The sequence below is a fragment of the Clupea harengus genome, chromosome 12, assembly GCF_900700415.2.
Source record: "Clupea harengus chromosome 12, Ch_v2.0.2, whole genome shotgun sequence".
NCBI classification, from domain to species: Eukaryota; Metazoa; Chordata; class Actinopteri; order Clupeiformes; family Clupeidae; genus Clupea; species Clupea harengus.
The window spans coordinates 20,136,004-20,155,583 of NC_045163.1; the positions used below are offsets into that span (position 1 = coordinate 20,136,004).

Consider the following 19,580-nt stretch of genomic DNA (forward strand, 5'->3'; position numbering starts at 1 on the left):
TATGCTAGTTTTAAACGGCAAGGCTGTTTTGGGTGTGAGAGAACCCTCTAGTAGCCTAGAAGCCTTGAGTCAAAGTCCTGAGAGATATACAGCAGAGTATGAGATAGCAGGAGATCTAGCTCTGGGCTGGATTAGCAGGGCCTTGATATATGAGACAGGCTAGTGGCCACAAGGTTTACTGCACTAGAACAGTTCAATGTTGAGCAGGGCTCGAATGTTTGTTTAACCATGTGTTCCATAGGTTTGTGTGGTGTGTGTGTGTGTGTGTGTGTTGTAGTATGTACACGGTGAAGCTTGTTGCTCAGGTTTTGTGTTGCTGTCCATGAGAGAGAGGTATAGATGAATGATGAGTCCAGAAATAGCTTTGCCACGAGTCCAGTTACACTGACACACATAGACACTGACACACTCCTTTGCACACACACACACACACACACACACACACACACACACACACACACACACACACACAAACACACATACTGTAGGTTTTGTGTATGTAGATGCAATGACACATCTATGGAGTATATATGAAATTAATTTAATTCCCTTATACTACCACATTGCGAGTGTCCCCCCCCCCCCCCAACACACACACAGTAACCCTCACACACACACACCCCTTCACACATCCCCCCCCCCCCCCCACACACACACACACACACACGAGTGCTATTGCTTGAGAAGTTACAGCTGGTCAAACAAGATGGGTTAGCTTTTCCAGCTGATATGTACAGGTGTGGCTGGGAGTCAGAGAGACAGAGAGATAAAGACAAAGAGACAGATACTCAGAAAGATAGAAACAGCTACTCTGTACTTTGAAAGACAGAGATGGCATTTTAGTTGGTAGGTTACCCAACATAAGAGTGTGTGTGTTAATGGAGCTGCATGAAAGGGGCTCTTTCAGCAGGGATGTTTGAGGTGCTGCCATGATGTAATTTATTAGTTTGATGTGCTTGTGTGGGGCGGGTGGCTGGCTTTGTGTGGACACATTCCTTGTGGCGTCTTTCCAAAGAAGAGGTGCTCTTTATGTGTGTCTGTATGCATAAAGGTGTGTGTGTGTGTGTGTGTGAATGGGAGAGAGAGAAGGAGAGAGTGTGTGTTACTATTATTATTATGGGATAGGGCCGGGCCTTTTTTGGATAGATGCTTGTGCTTGCTGGTGAGAAATTAAAGGCACTTCGAATTCACACGCTTACACATCTCATAGCTACCATTTCATATCACTGTTGCTTCCCCTCCCTCCTATAAGTGTGTCAATCTATCATTTAGGCCAATAAACCAGTCATTTATATTTCATTGCTGCAGAGACTTCTGTATTTTTACGGTTCATTGGAATCCAACATCCAGTCATGGTGGAATGGAAGAGGGTACTCTGTGCAAAGGTGTGTCAGTCTCAGTCCCCCTCAGTCACAGTCATCATGTGATTGGCTGCTCGTGTAGGATTCCACGAAGGCATAGATATCTCAAATACATTCAGCGTTGGTGAAGATCTGCCCCTAATGTTGTGTGATTGTTGTGTGATCCTCACCTCTGTCTTCTCACGCCATGTGTCTTTCTCATCATCATCATCCCTCCACGCCCGTCTCCGTCTCACGTGTTTGTTTTCAGAGCAGGGGGCTCCAAACATGTTTCACTGCCAGCGTCACCCTGATATCAGATTGCAGGGTGCTTTAGAGTTCTTTCTCAATCGTAATCATGTGAACTGTTGTCACACACACTCACACACACACACACAGACCCACACACACAAACCCTCTCTCTCTGTGTGTTTGTGGCTGAGGAGAGAGTTGTGATGTTTTGATATCAACAAATGGGTTCAGGATGAGCGTGTCACATGAGAGCACATGTTTCTTCCTAGCTCACCCCAATATGGGGGTCCAAAACACAGAAGCAACACACACACACACACACACACACACACACACACACACACACACACACAGTCACACACACACACGCACACACATACACACACACACACACACACACACACACACACACTCACACACACACTCACACACACACACACACACACACACACACACTCACACACACACACACACTCTCACACACACACACACACACATACATAATAAGAGCTATATTGGTAACCTTAGAAACAACACTAATTCCCAACAGTAACCATGATTACGTAGTGTGTGTCTGTGTGTGTGTGTGTGTGTATGTGTGTGTGTCTGTGTGTCTGTGTGTGTCCACTCTAAATGTAGGCATTGTTCACACAGAGAGAACAGAGAGAGTTTGTTGGGAAGATTTGGAGAGGCAGTGAGTTGAATTACTCATTTTTTATTGTCAAAGCCATCATCTGAGCTGCACCTTGAGCTGCATTGTTTTGCATGAAAGGTGCTATACAAATAAAGTTTATTATTATTATTATTATTATTATTATTATTATTATTATTATTATCTGTCCTCGGTGGAAACGCTCTAATTATCAGGGCATTCCACAGCACAGGAATGTACAAGTTCAGTATGTGTGATGAATGGATGAACTGATGCATTATGACTTAGTGAATAAATTAACAAATCAGTGAGTAGAATCAGTGCAGTTTTTGAGTCTTAGTGTGCTAGGTCGTAGTGAATGTTTCACTGGGGGCTCCTTCATAGGTCAGTGAGAACACCGGTGAGTGGTGTGTGTTTTTGTGTGTGTGTGTGTGTGTGTGTGTGTGTGTGTGTGTGTGTTTCTCTGAAGAGGGATGAGGAAAGACTGAATAATTTAGTGAAAGACTATTTTGGTTTGCATCCTTTTAAAGTTATCAGGTTTTAGAGAGAGAGAACGATAAAGAGAGTTATTGTTTCACTCCAACACAAGCGCTGGTGTTTAATTGTTATATCATCCTTGTCAATATTGGCTTTGGCAACACGGTATCTGTACAGTCATGCTCACAAAACAAGAGAGAGTGAGAGAGTGAGAGAGAGAGAGAGAGAGAGAGACAGAGAGAGAGAGGGAGAGAGAGAGAAAGGAAAAGAGAGAGAGAGGAAGCGAGAGAGGGTGTGTGTGTGTGTGTGTGTGTGTGTGTGTGTGTGTGTGTGTGTGTGCATGAGTCATTCACTGCTTTATTGTTATGGGTGTCCCCACCCTACGCGATCATAAGGACCTCATAAGAGCCTCTGATGCATGATGAATATATTACCCTGGTTAACCCTGTGACAGGACAGGACAGGTTAGCGACATAGACCTCTCTGCACGGTGTGGTTTGAACTGAAGATAAATAGTTATTCCTTTAGTGTGCAGGTGATCAAATTAGCAAATGGTGAAATATGAGGTTTATTTGCTTCAGGTCAGGGTGTAGAGTGATGGCAAAGGTGTTTTCCTGCTATTGTTTGTTTGTTATCAAAGCATTCATATTTTGTACTGGCTATAGTGAGCCACTATCTTGTTTTATAAATACTTACCGGTATAAATATTTATTTTGTCTGGAAAGGTTCCCTCTGTCTTCTGATTTCTTGATATGACTGTGTGTTAAGTAGCTGTGTGTGTACGTGTGTGTGTGTGTGTGTGTGTGTGTGTGTGTGTGTTCACTTGTCAGGGTGTGAGGAAAAACAGCCCTCTGTGTGTGTGTGTGTGTGTGCTCTCAAACAAGAAAACCCCTCGGAGATATCAAACTCCCTTTACACAGTTCACCTCTCTTTCAGTGTCTTTGCGAGTATGTGGGCCAGTGTTTGTGAACACATTTGGCTGCTTTCTGTGTCTTTCTCCAGTAAAGTTTTGCAAAGTCACCGCAAAGTAACAGTTGATCTCTTTATGTGTAAGTTTTTTGTGTGTTTGTGTGTGTGCGTGTATGTGTGTGTGTGTGTGTGTGTGTGCACAGGCGTGTGTGTGTGTGTGTGTGTGTGTGTGTACTGAGTGGTCATTCCCTTTTTAGCCCTCCCTTTCCTGCTGCTATTTCAGATAATTAGCCCCACCCCTCCTGCCCGCCCTAACCCCTCCCCCTTCCCCTGGCTCAGCCCCTCCCTCTCCTCCCTGGAGTGTTTGGATCATGCTTTAGCTCAGAGCACCGTCTCACACACACACACACACACAAGCACGGCCAGCAAACATGGGCCAGATTCTGACCTGGTTCCGTGGTCCACGCGACACCCAAGCTTTGCAGGATGTTACTGTGGAGGAGCAGGTGAGTTTATCTGTGTGTGTGTGTGTGTGTGTCTTTGTGTGTCTGTGTGTGTATGTCCAGGGACAAGTTTTGGAAAAGAACTGTCTGTTCCCAGCTCTCAAGACTAGAGGATTTTTCACTTGTAATGCTCATGTGTGCTGTCTTTTGGGACTGTTAGCGGGTGTTAGCACATTTAGCATGTTGTCTTTGTTGTGTCTACTCCTGCTTCTGTTTGAGAGAGTTTGCTGTCACGTGTAACTCTGTGCGAACTGTGTCTGCTGTGAAAGTTTGAAATGGGTGGGTTAGTTAGACAGGAGTGATCCTGGCACTGGTCCAAGACAGCCTGCAGAGGGAGGAGGAGGAGGAGGAGGAGAAGAGGAATTTCAGAGCAGTGAAGACTTCTGGGGCACACTTGAAACTGAAGATTGAAACAGAGAGAGAGAGAGAGACAGAAATGAGAACGAGAGAAGGTGGAGGGGCTGAGCTCAGGAAACACTATGACCTCTGTTCATTGGCTGGAAATGCTGGGTATCCAGTTGTGTCAGTTTTAGCAAGGGAAATATGTGGGTGTCTGTGTTAGTGCTGTTGCATGTTCAGTGTGTTAGTGCTAGTGTGTGTGTGTGTGTGTGTGTGTGTGTGTGTGCGTGTGCGTGTGCGTGTGTGTGTGTGTGTGTCTGTGTTAGTGCTGTTGCATGTTCAGTGTGTTAGTGCTACTGTGTGTACGTGTGTGTGTGGGGGTGCGTGTGTGTCTGTGTGTGTGTGTGTTTGTGTGACGTTATTCATTCAGGCATTCATTCAGGATGTTTTGTCTGTGTTGATATAAGTATGAGCATGCAGTTGTTTGTGTCCTGATCATTTTATAATTCCCCGGATTAAAGAGACAGTTGTCTGCTGTTGATGGCTGGATAGGGCGAGACACATTCTTCGGTCCACTGCTACATGTCAAGGTTCTGAACATCCACAGACCTGAGAGGTGTATTTGGACAAAGTTTGTTTTGGTCAGAGTGCAGCAGCACTAGCATTCATCAGTTGTGAAATATAGTGGTTTGTAAGGGGACACAGTCATGTGAGGGAGAGCTTTCTAAGTAAGTGTCATGATACTCTGACACCCTGGTTTAGAGCTAGCACATTGCTTACTGTGTGTGTGTGTGTGTGTGTGTGTGTGTGTGTGTGTGTGTGTGTGTGTGTGTGTGTGTGTGTGTGAGTACTGGGCAGGAGGCCCAGGATGGCATAGTGTACATACCCACAGTGCAGTGAGCTCCTTTCCCAACTCCTGTCTCTGTGTGGCTAACTGGAAAAATACACGCACACACACACACACACACACACACAGACCACTCTCCTGTGTCCATTCTCACAAACACAGTGGTCGACTCTGATTAGCAGCTCCTATCCACTTCCTGTCAATCATTTTACAACCATAAACACTGGCTGCATTTTAACACACAGACACACACAGACACATTTGAACAAGAATGCAACAGAGTTCGGAGCAGACATTGACACACTTAGGATATTATTGACCTTTTCATCTGCAGTGTTTAAAGAGTGTGTTTACTGAAAGATCAGCATTGATGCTGTGGGAAGGTAGTGGATGAAATGGTGTGGTCTATTCGTACTAGACTGAGCTGAGGGAATGGCAAACACAACATTTCTCTTTCTCTAGTGCACTGCTGTGAGATATACCAGTGCTTTGGTCAGGTGGAAGGCTAAGGTGTGTGTGTGTGTGTGTGTGTGTGTGTGTGTGTGTGTGTTTGTGTGTGTGTGTGTGTGATGAAATATGGTCTGCTGTGGTGCAATGGTGTTGAGTTGTACGTGCATTATCTCTAACCCGCATTGATTAGATGACTGAGTGGTCATGGTAATGGCGAGTAGCTCCAGGGTGTGTGTGTGTGTGTGTGAGTGTGTGTGTGTTTGTGTGTGTGTGTGTTTGTGTGATTGTGTGATTGTGTTTTCTATCTGCCTCCTCTCAGTGGTGGAATGTCAGACATGTCACCCTGCTGTCATTTTTGGCCACAGTGTCTAACGGCTGCACACACACACACACACACTCACACACACACCCACTCACACACACACACACTCACTCACGCACACACACACACACACACACACACACACACACACACACACACACACACACACACACACACACACAGTACCCTGCCCCAGCAGCAGCAGCAGAATGGCGTATACTTGTGCACTGCTCTGTTATATAAAAGAGCTGAATTCTTTCCAGACCTGCAGGCAAACTTCTGTGACCAGGGTGCATCTGCCATGAATGTTCTCCCTCTCTCTCTCTCGCTCTCTTTTTTTCTTTTCATCTTTCTTTCTCTTTCTTTCTCACTTTCTCTCTATCTATCTCTCTCTCTCTCTCTCTCTCTCTCTCTTTCTCCATGCATGTTTGTCTCTCTGCCCCTCTCTCTGTTGTGCACGCATCTCCCCACTCCCAATCTCTTCTATGGTGTCTGGTGCGTCTCTGTGAATCCTGTAATGTGGGTCCATTCAGCTCGGCGCTCAGCTGTTGTTATGAGTGCAGCAATTGCTCACTGGGTTGGCATGGCAATGACTCAGTGACACATCCACTCAGAAATCACCCAGTCATTTCCTCCGCTCACAGAGAGCTCGTCCTGTACCATAACACACCACTGTTGCAGCATGGAAAAGGCCACCATCATCTTTCACTTACTCAGCTCAGAAGGCATGTCTGCGAAAAGACATGGACTCATAAATGAGGCTCTTCATAGAGTATGGGGTGGATGTGAAATTATAGATCTAGTCGGTAGATCAGTTCTGTTAGTTCCACTGTTGCAGCATGGAAAAGGCCACCATCATCTTACACTTACTCAGCTCAGAAGGCATGTCTGCAAAAAGACATGGACTCATAAATGAGGCTCTTCATGGACGTAAGAGTATGGGGTGAATGGGATATTATAGATCTAGTCTGTAGATCAGTTCTGTTAGTTCCAGGGGTCTGTTCACAAGGGTGTGGCAAGGGTTACGGAAGTTTGGCTAGCATTAGCACACAAACGCAAGCACATGGTGGTTTAACACATTCGAGTGGCCGCCACACAGTATGCCATCAGCGATGACTGCCGACAATCCTTGAGATTTCAAGATTTTACATTTTCGCAGATCGGCCTAAAGCAGCAATACGCTTCTTCAAGAGAGTTGAGTCACGAAGTGTGCATGCACCTCCATTTGCAGAGTAGGCTTTACGCAACGCTGTGTTTGAGAGTCACAGATAGGTAGAAAAACTGGACACAGAACCTGTAATACGGTAGGATAAAGGATGGTCCAGTTCTGTTGTTGTCAGGCTTGAAGTGCCATTAACAATTGCATAACCCAATTCCGGTTTAGGCAGCTGCTTAGAGGTAATGGGGCAGAACAAATCGATGCTTGATGTGCGCGCATTTGATCAATGGCTTTTGGGGCCCTCTAAGATAAGGGTTAGATATGAAATGGCAGGAAGTCAGCCAGAAGTGGGCATCAGTCACAAGATGATGGGCGCTGGGGTGAACATTGTGTCGTCTGTTTGATCTGAATGCAATGAGGTAAAGGACTGGATTCATATGTACTGTGTGAGACTAGCATCTGTTCTTTGACACCTATCAGTGTGGGATCATTTGAATTGAGCAGGACTCCGAGAACGTTTGGGGTGAAAATAGCTGAAGTTCTGGAATCTTCTAAGTTCTGTTCTCTATACATTCTTTCTTTGTGGTTATAGTTGCTGGACCCCTGCCAGTAGACTTCCTTTAACTGATTGCCCAAAGCAGGATATTGGGGCCATGTTGCTTTTTGTTTCAAATGCTGCAAGTACTGTGTATGCAGCAGGACCACTCCAGCAAATCACTATACGAACAGTGTCAAAGTTATTCAACAAAATGTTTTCAAACGAAATCACCAAATCATCACTACGACAGTTTATTTCAATTTTGTCTAATGTATTGGTCTACAAAGACAGCTGTTGAGTATCGGTTATATTTCATGCTAGTGTTGGCTTTGATCTTGGATGGTGGCACGTTTATGGAAGATTACATTGAAGCTTAATCAACACTCGGTGTTTCCCAATGGGGATGTCCTCTATTAAATGATCATGTCAGGGCTTAGACTGTGTGGACAGACATGAGAGGACAGACACGAGGACGCTGTGTGAGTGTGGACTCATGCCAGTGATCAGACTGTGTGGACAGACATGGAGAATGCTGTGTGAGTGTGGAAGCCAGAGACCTGCAAACCAACACCACACCGCATGTTCAGCGCCAAAGATAGCGGTGGGCGCGCTTCAGTGCAGACTTATCCGGAGCTGAGAGGTTGAACGGGAGAGACAGGGGGAATGAAAGAAAGAGAGTGAATGAGAGAAAGAGAGAGAGAGAGAGAGAGATAGTGTGTGTGAGAGGAAGGGACAGAGAAAGAGGAGTAATGGCTGCTTCTGCTCAGCTTATTTCATGTGACAGCACCTTGTTTATTTCACACGCAGTTTACTTGGGTAAACACGATTTAGTTTGGCACATGGGTCACATGATCCCTTACGGCTTCGTGGCATCTGGGGTGTGGTGTGTGTGTGTGTGTGTGTGTGTGTGTGTGTGTGTGTGTGTGTGTGTGTGTGTGTGTGTGTGTGTGTGTGTGTGTGTGTGTGTGTGTGTGTGTGTGTGTGTGTGTGTGTGTGTGAGAGTGAGTGTGTGTGTGTGAGAGTGAGTGTGTGTGTTAGCTTTTGTGAGAGTATGACACCTTTCACATATACACCTCAGCACAAAGGTTGCTGAGATTCTTTTGTTTATTTTTGGGGTGGTATGAGACTTAAGCTGTCATTGGTTTTTCCCTGTGTGGGGCCTGTGTGTAGCTCTGTGTTTAGCTCTGTGTTTAGTGCTGTGTTTAGCTGTTATGCGGGGCCCTTGGGTCTCCCCAGTGGATTCAAAGCATGTCTTTGGAAGGTAAGACAACCATGCCCAGCGACTCTGACATGCTCTGACTTATGAACACGTATGATGTGCCAGCTGTCACTCACAGAATTTGACTTCTTTAGGAAAATGCTGGATGGTACACAGAGTCTTCTCTTACAGTGCTGTCATTCAGGTTCAGGTGCATTTCTGCCAGATGACTCCTAAAATATACAGACACACACACACACACACAGAGAGAAAGAGAGATTAAAAATAATTCCCAGACTAAAATAATATGTACAGTTCACTCACCAGGGCTAATAACAGTGGACAGTAATGGTAACTTGCTGCTGAAGGGCATTCAGTTAAACACTCACGCACCTCGCCTTCCTGCTACACTAGCTATCTAGCTGTATGTTAAGTATTTTTGTAGGTGTGCGTCTGTTTCTGAATCTAGAATACGTGAATATTATTATATTTCAGTGGAAAAGTGTGTGATTTGAACATGTTTGAATGCTGATTTATCGAGAGACAGAGAGATAACGAGAGATAACGAGAGAGACAGAGAGAGATAATGAGAGAGAGAGAGAGCAAGAGAGAGAGAGAGAGAGAGCAAGAGCTCACAGGCGCAGATTCATCCAGGAGTCATTGCATCACTGCTAATTGGTGGGGTGTGTGTGTGTGGGGTTTGGCCTTGGGTTTGGGTTTGGCATGTCAACAGATAAGGGGTGCATAGCAACACAGGCTTTTCTTCTCTGGCTTGCAACACCCTGCTGAAACACGCACTGAACATTCACACCCAGGAACACTCACCATATGCACACATGCACGCACACACACACACACACACCCTATCTTGCTCTCTCTCTCACACACACACACACATACACACCCTCTCTTTCTCTCAGGCTAATAATCCGGATGTCATTCGTCATACACACCCAATAGTACTTTACTGAGCATGTAAGGCTTGTTGCTAGGTATGTAAATGATTATCAGTGATCTGTGCCTTGAGAATAAACAAATGTTCAAAAATAACTCATTTGTAAACATGTCTCTCAAGGGGACATTTCACAGCTCAGCCTGCAGTCATCAGTCTGGTCTGGCCTCGTTGTGCTCTCTCTCACACTGGTGCAGTACTTCACACCCTCCTGCTATGCCCCACTCTCTCACTCACTAACTCACTCACTCACTCTCTCAAACTCACTCACTCACTCACTCTCTCACTCACTCACTCACTCACTCACTCACTCACTCACACTCTCACACTCTCACTCTCTCACTCACTCACCCTCTCACTCTCTCTCTCACTCACAACCTCTGTCTGTCTCTCACTCACTCACTCACAACCTCTCTCTCTCTTACACACTTAACCATAACCTCTCTCACTCACTCACCCTCTCATTCTCTCTCTCTCACTCAATACCGCACTCATTCAGTGAACTTTAGCTGCAATCTCAGAGGCATGACCAGATAGCGCAATCCCACACCCTCTCTCCCTCGATGCACCATCACAGCCTGCAAACTGAACTAACAAGAAAATACATACCCCCCCCCCACACACACACACACACACACACAGAAAGAGAGACAGGGCAGCCTGGTGACTGATGTGTGGGTGATGGTGTCTGGGGGTTTGATTTGCTTGCCTTTTTAGGAAATTGCAGAGGGGAGTTTTTCCTCCCCACTGTGGAATTCGACAAACACACATACACACACATACACATACACACACACACACACACACACACACACACACACACACACACACACACACACACGTTCACACTCATTTGTACACAACACAAACTTACTGGAGGTTACTCGAGTCCGCAGAAAATAGCACCCAGCTTTAAAAGAGGTCACACTAAGAGTATAGTGGGCTCAACAGATTGGATTCAGGATGCAAGTGTGAACAGTAAAGACTGCTAGTTCACATTGTGCCTGTAAACATTTGTGTGTGTTTTTATTCTTGTTCTAGTAACCTCTGAGGGAAAAATGCATTTCAAAGGTACAGTCCGTGATTTTAATCCCACGGTCTCCACATGGTCATCTAGCTGTCGGTTCAGTGTTTGCGTTATAAAACACTCAGATGTTCGTACACAGTCCTGGCTCTGTAAATGGGGAACAAACAAACTTGGATCAAGCTATAAACAATCCCAGCCAGTCAGCACTGGAGAGGAGGGGTCTCATTTCATTGGCTGTTGAACACATATCAACAACATTTTGCAAAAAACGAAACCGAATCGCGGTCTGCATCTTTAACACAACAAAATAAGTTATAATATTATCACCCCAAATGCTGTTCTTATGGGATTATGATATACAGTACACTTAAATCGTGTTCAGATCGTATAGACTGTATTTCTGTGCATCTCCTGGGTGTTTTGTCTGTCTGCTTCATCCTCTTCCAGTCTGGTCTTCCAGTGTGGTGTACACAGATGAGAGTTTATGCAACTTTCTGTGTGTGAATGTGTGTGTGTGTGTGTGTGTGTGTGTGTGTGTGTGTGTGTGTGTGTGTGTGTGTGTGTGTTTGTGCGCGCTCATATACTGTATATCCAAATCATAAATGTAGATACCTTCTATTTGGTGGTCTAGAACAGGGGTTTTCAACCAGGGGTCCGTGGCCCCCTGGTGGTCCGCGATGGCATTGCAGGGGGTCCGCGACATGAGCCTATGTTGATCAGTTCACCATTGACTTTTTATTTTTATAAATATACCTGGGCCCGTCGACATATTTATGTCTGAATAGCCAAGTCGCATTGCCCAAAATACTGATGTAGACCCATATTCAGCGAAGAAATTATACGTGTGCGGGGGGAGGGGGCGTGGCGGCGGTGGCGGTTACAAACATGAAAAAGAAGGGTACGGGACTGTAAAATGTTTTGGGAATCACTGGCACATCAGTGGGCCGCGGATTACTTTCTGGTCAGAATGGTGGTCCCTGGGACAAAAGCAGTTGAAAACCCCTGGTCTAGAACCATATCATCAGTCCTCAAATGTGTAAGTCCTATCTTAACACTTTGGGGTTCATTATAGGGAACTGAATGTTTTTCTTTCTCACTCTCTCTCCCTCTATGTGTATGTCGACTAAATATTAGATGGAGTAATCACTGATCATCCCCCTTGGCGTAGATTAGTAGTGATCCCACGTCGTTGTTCTGCTCCTCAACCAGATGTCTTGCTGAGAATGCTGTGAATCCGCCTATAAACCCTTCCACATATGTGTTCAGACACACACACACACACACTCGCACACACACACACACACACACACACACACACACACACACACACACACACACACACACACACTCGCACACACACACACACACACACACACACACACACACACACACACACACTCGCAGGCTCCATTATCGAGATTCCTCCATTCACTCTTAATGACTAGAGAAGTAGAGGCTAGGAATATTGTATTGAAAAAAGCTGTGAGTGTCTTCTGTAACTGGTTCTGTTTCCAAACACTCAGCACAGCTCTTCTGTCCCACAGCTCTGCTGATACCATGCCCTACCAACAGCAGGACAACGAGCAGGGGCCTAGTCCATCAGTCATTTCTGTATTGTTCCGAGGAGGGCCTAGATGCTCTGCATTAAAATACAATCATATTAAAAGTACACAATAGATAATTCAATAGTATGTGTCTGTGACCTTTAGGCAGTACAATTCAGTGAGATACAGTACAGAATATGAACACCAGGGGGTGCTCTTCTCAAAGTCTGTGAAGTGCTGATGGTGCTGCTAGTCATGTTCCTGATCATCATGGCTGCACCCTGTCTGTCTGTCTGTCTCTCTGTCTGTCTGTCAGTCAGTCACAGCAGGGCTGCGTGATCCTGCTTGCCCTGTTTGACTGCAGCCAGGTAGAACACAAGTAACCATTGGCAGGCTCTTAAGGGCTAGCAGAGGAGTTGAGAGGATATGTCAGGTCTAGTTCTGGCAGGCTAGTGGGTCCACATATATATACACATCTTATGTAACGCTTGGCTGATATCCAGCCTTCCTATTGGTTTGCCTGTGTGCGTGCATGTTTCTCTGTATGTGTGTCTGTATTTGTGTGTGTGTGTGCGTGTGTGTGTATGTATGTGTGTATGTGTGTATGTATGCACATATAATGTGTGTACATGTCAATGCCTGTATCTCTTTCCTGTGTTTGCTTCTCACTATTCCTCTGTTCTCCTCTGAATTCTTACTCTCCTCATCTTCTCTCTCCTTCTCTCTGTTCCTTGTCTTGCTCTGAAGTTATCTAACTTTCAAACCTCTCCCCATGTTTGTCTTTCTTCACTCCTCCACCCTGCATGCTCCCTTTTCTTTCTCTCTTTTTCCTCCCTCTTCTCTACCCCTCCCTTCTTTTCTCTGTTGAAAGGGTGTGGCTTAGGGCTTTGAGCTGCCTGCCTGTGTGTGTGTGTGTGTGTGTGTGTGTGCATGTGTGTGTTATATTTTTTGATTACTGTGCTGTGTTGCTGGGATTCCTATGTCATGAGTGTGTAGGACACACCCTGCCAAAGAGTTTGCCCACCAAAATGTATCTGCCTTTCTTTCTTGTTTTCTCCCCCCCCCCCTCTCTCTCTAGCACTCACTCACAGATTTTTTTTTTCACTCTCATTCTTTCTCGCTATCTCCCCTTGCCTTTACTCTCATGCACTGTGGTGGCTTTCTCACTTTCCGACTCTGCCACACACTCACACACACACACACACACACACACACACCCACACAAAGATTTCACGTCAGTATGTTAGCTTTAGCCACCACCCCTACCCTGACTTCCCCTGTCATGTGGAAAGACTCGGTTCATGTTTATTTTCCTGGCGAGCATTACGAGAGGCGGGACTTGCCCTTTCAGCAGCCAATCGGCTCACACTGTAGCACAGCTCTATGGACAGCCGAGAGAGGATGACAGGCCCCTCCCTCCTCTGTCTTCTCTTCGGGGGAGGAGTCTCCCTGCAGCGTTCATGACTTTTTTCTCCAGAGTGTGTGTGTGTGTGTGTGTGTGTGTGTGTGTATGTATGTACGTTTGTGCCTGTGGGTGTCTACGAGGGAGATACACCCTGTCGCTCAACATTGTCAGTGAAGGGATTTTTAGGTGACTGTTGTTCAGGTGTGGATGGTAAACATTTGGATACACACAGATAGAGACAGGACACACACTCTTAGCTCTGATGGTACGTATTCATTTTATGGTTTCCTGAGTGGTTTCTGTGCTGGCAGAGTGTTGCGTGAGAGTGTGTGGAAAGTATGATGGCTTCAAAGTTGATGACTGTCGCTGATGATGAATTTAATGGATTTGTTATGTCTGGAGCTCTGATGTGAAGCTATACATTTGGAATAAAGTCGCCTACGTAGTTTTATGCGGATTTGTACAATATATGATGTGTATATATATGTGTGAGTGTGTGTGTATGTGTCATGTGTGTCTGTTCGTAAAACCAGTGACATATCTTTCTGCTACTGTAAGGCTAATGATAGCTCCACTTGATTCTGTAACTGTGTGTGTGTGTATAACTAGATGCATGTATACAGGAACATTGACAAAACAGAACCAGCACTACAGGGTGCATATGTGAATGAAGTCTTTTACACACCTGGAGAAACACATTCCTGGCATAGTTACAGCAGCTCCAACCTGCAGTCTCTCCACACCCGTGCTGTGATTAGTCTACTGCTAATGCTAACGCTAATGTTATGTAGGAGTTAAAAGGACCAGATTAAGGCCACTGTGGTAAGGGCCTCAAAGGACCTCTTTTTTTTATCAAGGCATTCCTGAAATCACTAACATAACTTAAAGCTTGAGATGGCTACTGAGACATATATCCCTTGCATCCCTTATATCTGCTGTCTGCAGAGGTGGAGCTCAACATCCGCATTCCTGCCAACCTGTCCAATTGATTTGGGCTTGAGAGATTACCATGCATGGCATCAAGAGTGTCTGTTTGGATATCTCATTACTGAGATGCAGAGATATGGACAGACACCAGTGCTTGTGTTTTAAGGGTTTAGGGCAGATACAGGGCTTCTGTGTTCTTAATGGATCCTCATGCTCGTATAGATATCCAACACTAATGCAGTCTAAACCCACTGGCTTGTTTAAAGCTCTAGGGTTAGGGTTTCTCCTAACAATATTGAATATTGGTCATCATACTGGAAGTGAAGTATTAGGCCACGTGTCATAGGCGTATCAGGTGGTAGCAGTAAGTTTCTCGTGTTATGTTATCAGTGCCATATGTTTGGGCTGTCACATGGTCTGCCTAGTCCTTTACTACAACTAATGCTAGTCTGTGAGCAGTTTTGAGCATAGAAAATATGTCAAGATGTCATAACCTTTTGCTTATTCTCTGTTCAAGATATTCTAAAGGGAAGACCCCCCCACACACACACTCACACACACACACTCAGTTATGAGCTCAGGCCTGTTCTGTGTAGTGGAGTTCACGTGTAGTCCTGGGTGATATCAGTGTTTTCCGTGTAAGAACCAGTGAAGGACCGGGGTCATGAAAGCAACAGATGAGACACTAGGCTTACAGGATGGTGTGATGGTTTCAGGCCCGTGTTATGTTGTGTGCCATCTCAAGTGGCTGTCTGAGTTGAGCCCCTGATCTCACTGCCAGTCCTAGTGCCCTTGTTGCTAAGAGACAATCAAAATGTTTCTCATTCACAGCGCTCAAAGTGATATGTCACATAACAAGGCACATCGGTGTGATGTGGAAGCATGACGTCTCCACTGACTAATATAATGATGACTCACAAACCACAAAACTGCACTACTCTGCCTTTTTAAAAAGTGAAAGACTCCACTACCACAGGGAGATCTCCCAAAGCAAGTACTATCGCTTGAGTACATCCCAGTGTGCTTGCCAGTTACTGGCAAGAACTTTTACACAAGATTTAACCGTATGTGTAGTGGCTTTCACAAGAGGTGCTGGCTCATTGCTGTTCACAGTTGAGAAATGGTAGCTAGAAAGCTAGTGTAGAGTTGTGGACGAATCTTTGGTAGCCATTCAACCCAGAGCTGTATGTCAGAGTCTTGTTTTTGCCAGGCTCAGAAATCATCCTAGTTTAGCTTTAGAAAGATCCCTTTGGAGGTAAAGTAAGGAGTTTTGTCAGGGAAGTTAGCAATTACTGTTGCACTTAGCATTTAGCAAAACTGTCGGAGTTACAGCAGCAAGGCTCTGTTAGCATCAAATCTGTTAGCACTAGCTTTCCTCTGCCACTGAGAATAAGGTCAGAAGGGTGGGGCACAGCATTAGTCATACCATATTTTGGGGCAAAGAGGAAGAGAGAGAGAACGAGAGAGAGACAGAGAGAGAGAGAGACAGATTGACTTTGTGGTGTGATTGTTGTGAAAGTGTGTTTTTGAGCTTTGATAGGGGACAGGCCCTTCTCCCTGTTTTCAGCGTGGCTCTGTGAAAACATTTAAACACACACACACACACACACACACACACACGCTCATAATTCTGGTATGTGGAAGCACTCGCTTCTGCGCCTTGCACTGCCCTTTGCCATCACTGTGTGTTTGTACGTAAGAATGCAGTGATGTTATTCCTGTTGTGTTTGTGCATGTACGTGTGCTCTGAGCTCTCCAGCACATAAACACACTCACACCACTCAGGTTGTCTGGGTGTGTCTGTCTGACTGCGTGTCCGTCTGCCGCCATGGTTAGAGCAGAGGACTGTGGGTAGTGCCGTGGCCAGAACAGGTTTTTGTCGACCTGCTGGGTATGATCTGGTTCCACCTGCTACCCACTGGACAAAAACCCTGATCCAACCATAAGCTCAGAGTCAATATTTGTCTGATATAGGACTGATTCAATTCAGCTCAAAGATCAGTCATTCAATCACTGTAGTTCCAGTGTGGGGAGTACATTAAGAGGGTTATTAGGAGATCTTATTTACAGTGTACATGACCACATACCAGTAACTTTTAGAGGTTACTCCTTAACCTAACCCTCCAGTCTAGAAGCTTCTACATTCCATACATTGATTCCTGTATCGCCTCCCTCTGGGTTGTGCACATGGTGGGTCCAAGGCTGGCAGGGGTCTGGTTGCTGAGTACCTGGCTCTTGAAGCAGCCTACTGCAGTCTATTTGCGGTGGTCACGTTTGCCAGCTCATGCTGGTTGACCAGAGAGTTCCTCCAGGAGGTCATCGCCATTGGCAGCAGGGTCATGTTCCTGCCACAGCTGTGACTGTCTGTGTTCAATGCTGTTAGCCACATGAAGCAATTGTCGCTTTCAGTGTGTGAAAGTGTGTGTGTACGTCTTTAAATTTCTATACGTACACAAAAGAACATACATGCAGCTTGATCCCATTAAGTTTACTTAGCCATTGTTTTGTGTCCTTTATTTTCACATTTTCATTATTATTATTAACTTTTTCATCAGTTAATATGGATCCTCCCCACCCCTTTTTTGCATGCCCATTCGTAGGGGAGAGTCTGTGTGTCTGAGCTGTTTGTTGATTGGTGTTGTTCCCTCCACTCCTCTTATTGATTGTTGAGTTGTCAGTGTTCTAATGCTTTAGTCTCCAGGAGTGATTCGTTCTGACATGACCCTGTGCTACATGTATCTCCATTTTACCTGTAGATACTCTTACATTGTCTTTTGTGGCTTGGGTTTTGCAACATTAATCATCCCAATCACAGTCTTTGAAACAATGGATGGTGTGTGTGTGTGTGTGTGTGTGTGTGTGTGTGTGTGTGTGTGTGTGTGTGTGTGTGTGCAAAATAAGGAGGGAAAAAGAGGCAGTGAGAGGGATGCCAGACGTCATTTTTTTAATCCTGTTGTGTGTGTGTGTGTGTGTATACCTGCCCTGTATTCTTTTCTCAATCTGTATGTGCCCACCCCTTATTCATTCACACTCTGCTCTATACTATCCTAACACACTCCCGTGTGTGTGTGTGTGTGTGTGTGTGTGTGTGTGTGTGCATGCGTGTGCGTATGTCCATATACTCAAAGGAAACTGACGATGTACACCTATTTGAGCTATTCAGTGCTGGTATGTTTTATTTGAGAGAGGTAATACTCCACCCAGTATTTTGACTGCAGTAGTTCCTCACTAGTGGGATGCAAACAGGCCAACCCTGCTTTAGTCTACAGTACCTCCGCCCTCTGGGCTGCAAACAATACATTTAGCAACATACACATGGCAACACAGATAAATAAATACATACAAACAATATTTTTGTTGTTCAGTTCAACTCAGTTCGATCTGTAGACCTCCTTAGGGGCCAGTGAAAGATACAAAAAATGTGTTCTCCACACATTATTCTTATTAATGGATTGTTTTTTTTCCACATGTTATTTTTTATTAATGGATTCCATATTTCCTGATGAGGCAGGTCACATGGCAACAGATGTTCGTAGTTAGTCAGGGTAAAGCGTTGTCTCATAAATGATGGCACAGAGGTGAGATTTCAGGCCTGGGGTTTGCTGCCATGGGGATGTGACTAGATCAGAATTAGAATCAGAAACAGAATCAGAATCAGAATCAGAATTATTTTTATTGGTCAAGTATATTTTCACATACAGGAAATTGACTTGTTGTGGTTGGTGCATAGGACATAAAACAACAATATGTAGAAGTAGAACAAAATATGAACCGAAAATGTACAAAAGAGTGTGCCAATCACAAACCATGACTGCCAAAGTCTGATTTATCTCTCTGGCAAAAAAATATCACATTCCCTTTATAGGAAGAGTGGCGCATTGTGCCCCCGCATTTCTGGATTAGCAAGGAAGCAGGAGCTCGTGTTACGGGTTAATGCAGTTAATCCCTTTAGGATATCCTTGAAATTAACATATCCTGGCAGGCTTTTAAAAAAAAGAATAAAATGTGTGTTTGAAAAACCTTAAAACCCTAGAAAGACAAGTGTCTGGGACGCGGTGGGCCTAGTCTAGTCTAATTTTGGCAATTTGAATGAAATGCTCAGTCAGCAATAAATTAATGTCATCCGTGATGTAAACACACAATAATGACATTTCCTATTATTTCTATTCACATATTGTAGTCCAATTACACTACGGCAGTAAAAGATTGCATTCAGGTCGGTCCAGGTGTTAAAATTCCTCCCATATCTTACACACCTCCCATGTCTTACACACTCCCATGTCTTACACACTTATACACTACTGGTCACTGCTGCTCGCATCAGGTTCTTTTCCTGTCACTGGGATGTCCCATATTGTCAGTATATCATTACATAGTCATCAGTAGCCTCGCGTTATGCAAATAAATACACATGTCTACTCTCTCCCGTTGACCCAGTGCTCAGCTAAACAGGCTTTCACTCACCTGTATGGTTCTGCTAAACAGGCTTTCACTCACCTGTATGGTTCTGCTGGGGTTCTCTTTCACTCACCTGTATGGTTCTGCTGGGGTTCTCTTTCACTCACCTGTATGGTTCTGCTGGGGTTCTCTTTCACTCACCTGTATGGTTCTGCTGGGGTTCTCTTTCACTCACCTGTATGGTCCTGCTGGGGTTCTCTTTCACTCACCTGTATGGTTCTGCTGGGGTTCTCTTTCACTCACCTGTATAGTTCTGCTGGGGTTCTCTTTCACTCACCTGT

General features: G+C 45.0%; 1 protein-coding gene across 16 annotated transcripts in view; it reads left to right on the forward strand.

Annotated features, from left to right (window-relative positions):
• cast (calpastatin) overlaps positions 1-19,580 on the forward strand; it is a 45,267-nt gene that overhangs the window by 3,257 nt on the left and 22,430 nt on the right. For 2 of the 16 annotated variants that reach the window (XM_031577290.2, XM_031577294.2), the window contains exon 1: positions 4,006-4,136. The exons of 11 other annotated variants lie outside the window; for them this stretch is intronic. In XM_031577290.2, the coding sequence (XP_031433150.1) occupies positions 4,062-4,136 (75 nt within the window). In that variant the 5' untranslated portion in view covers positions 4,006-4,061. Of the gene's footprint in view, positions 1-4,004; positions 4,137-14,000; positions 14,180-19,580 lie in introns of those variants that run through there. 3 more of the 16 variants (XM_031577282.2, XM_031577284.1, XM_031577292.1) reach the window with 3 other exon arrangements.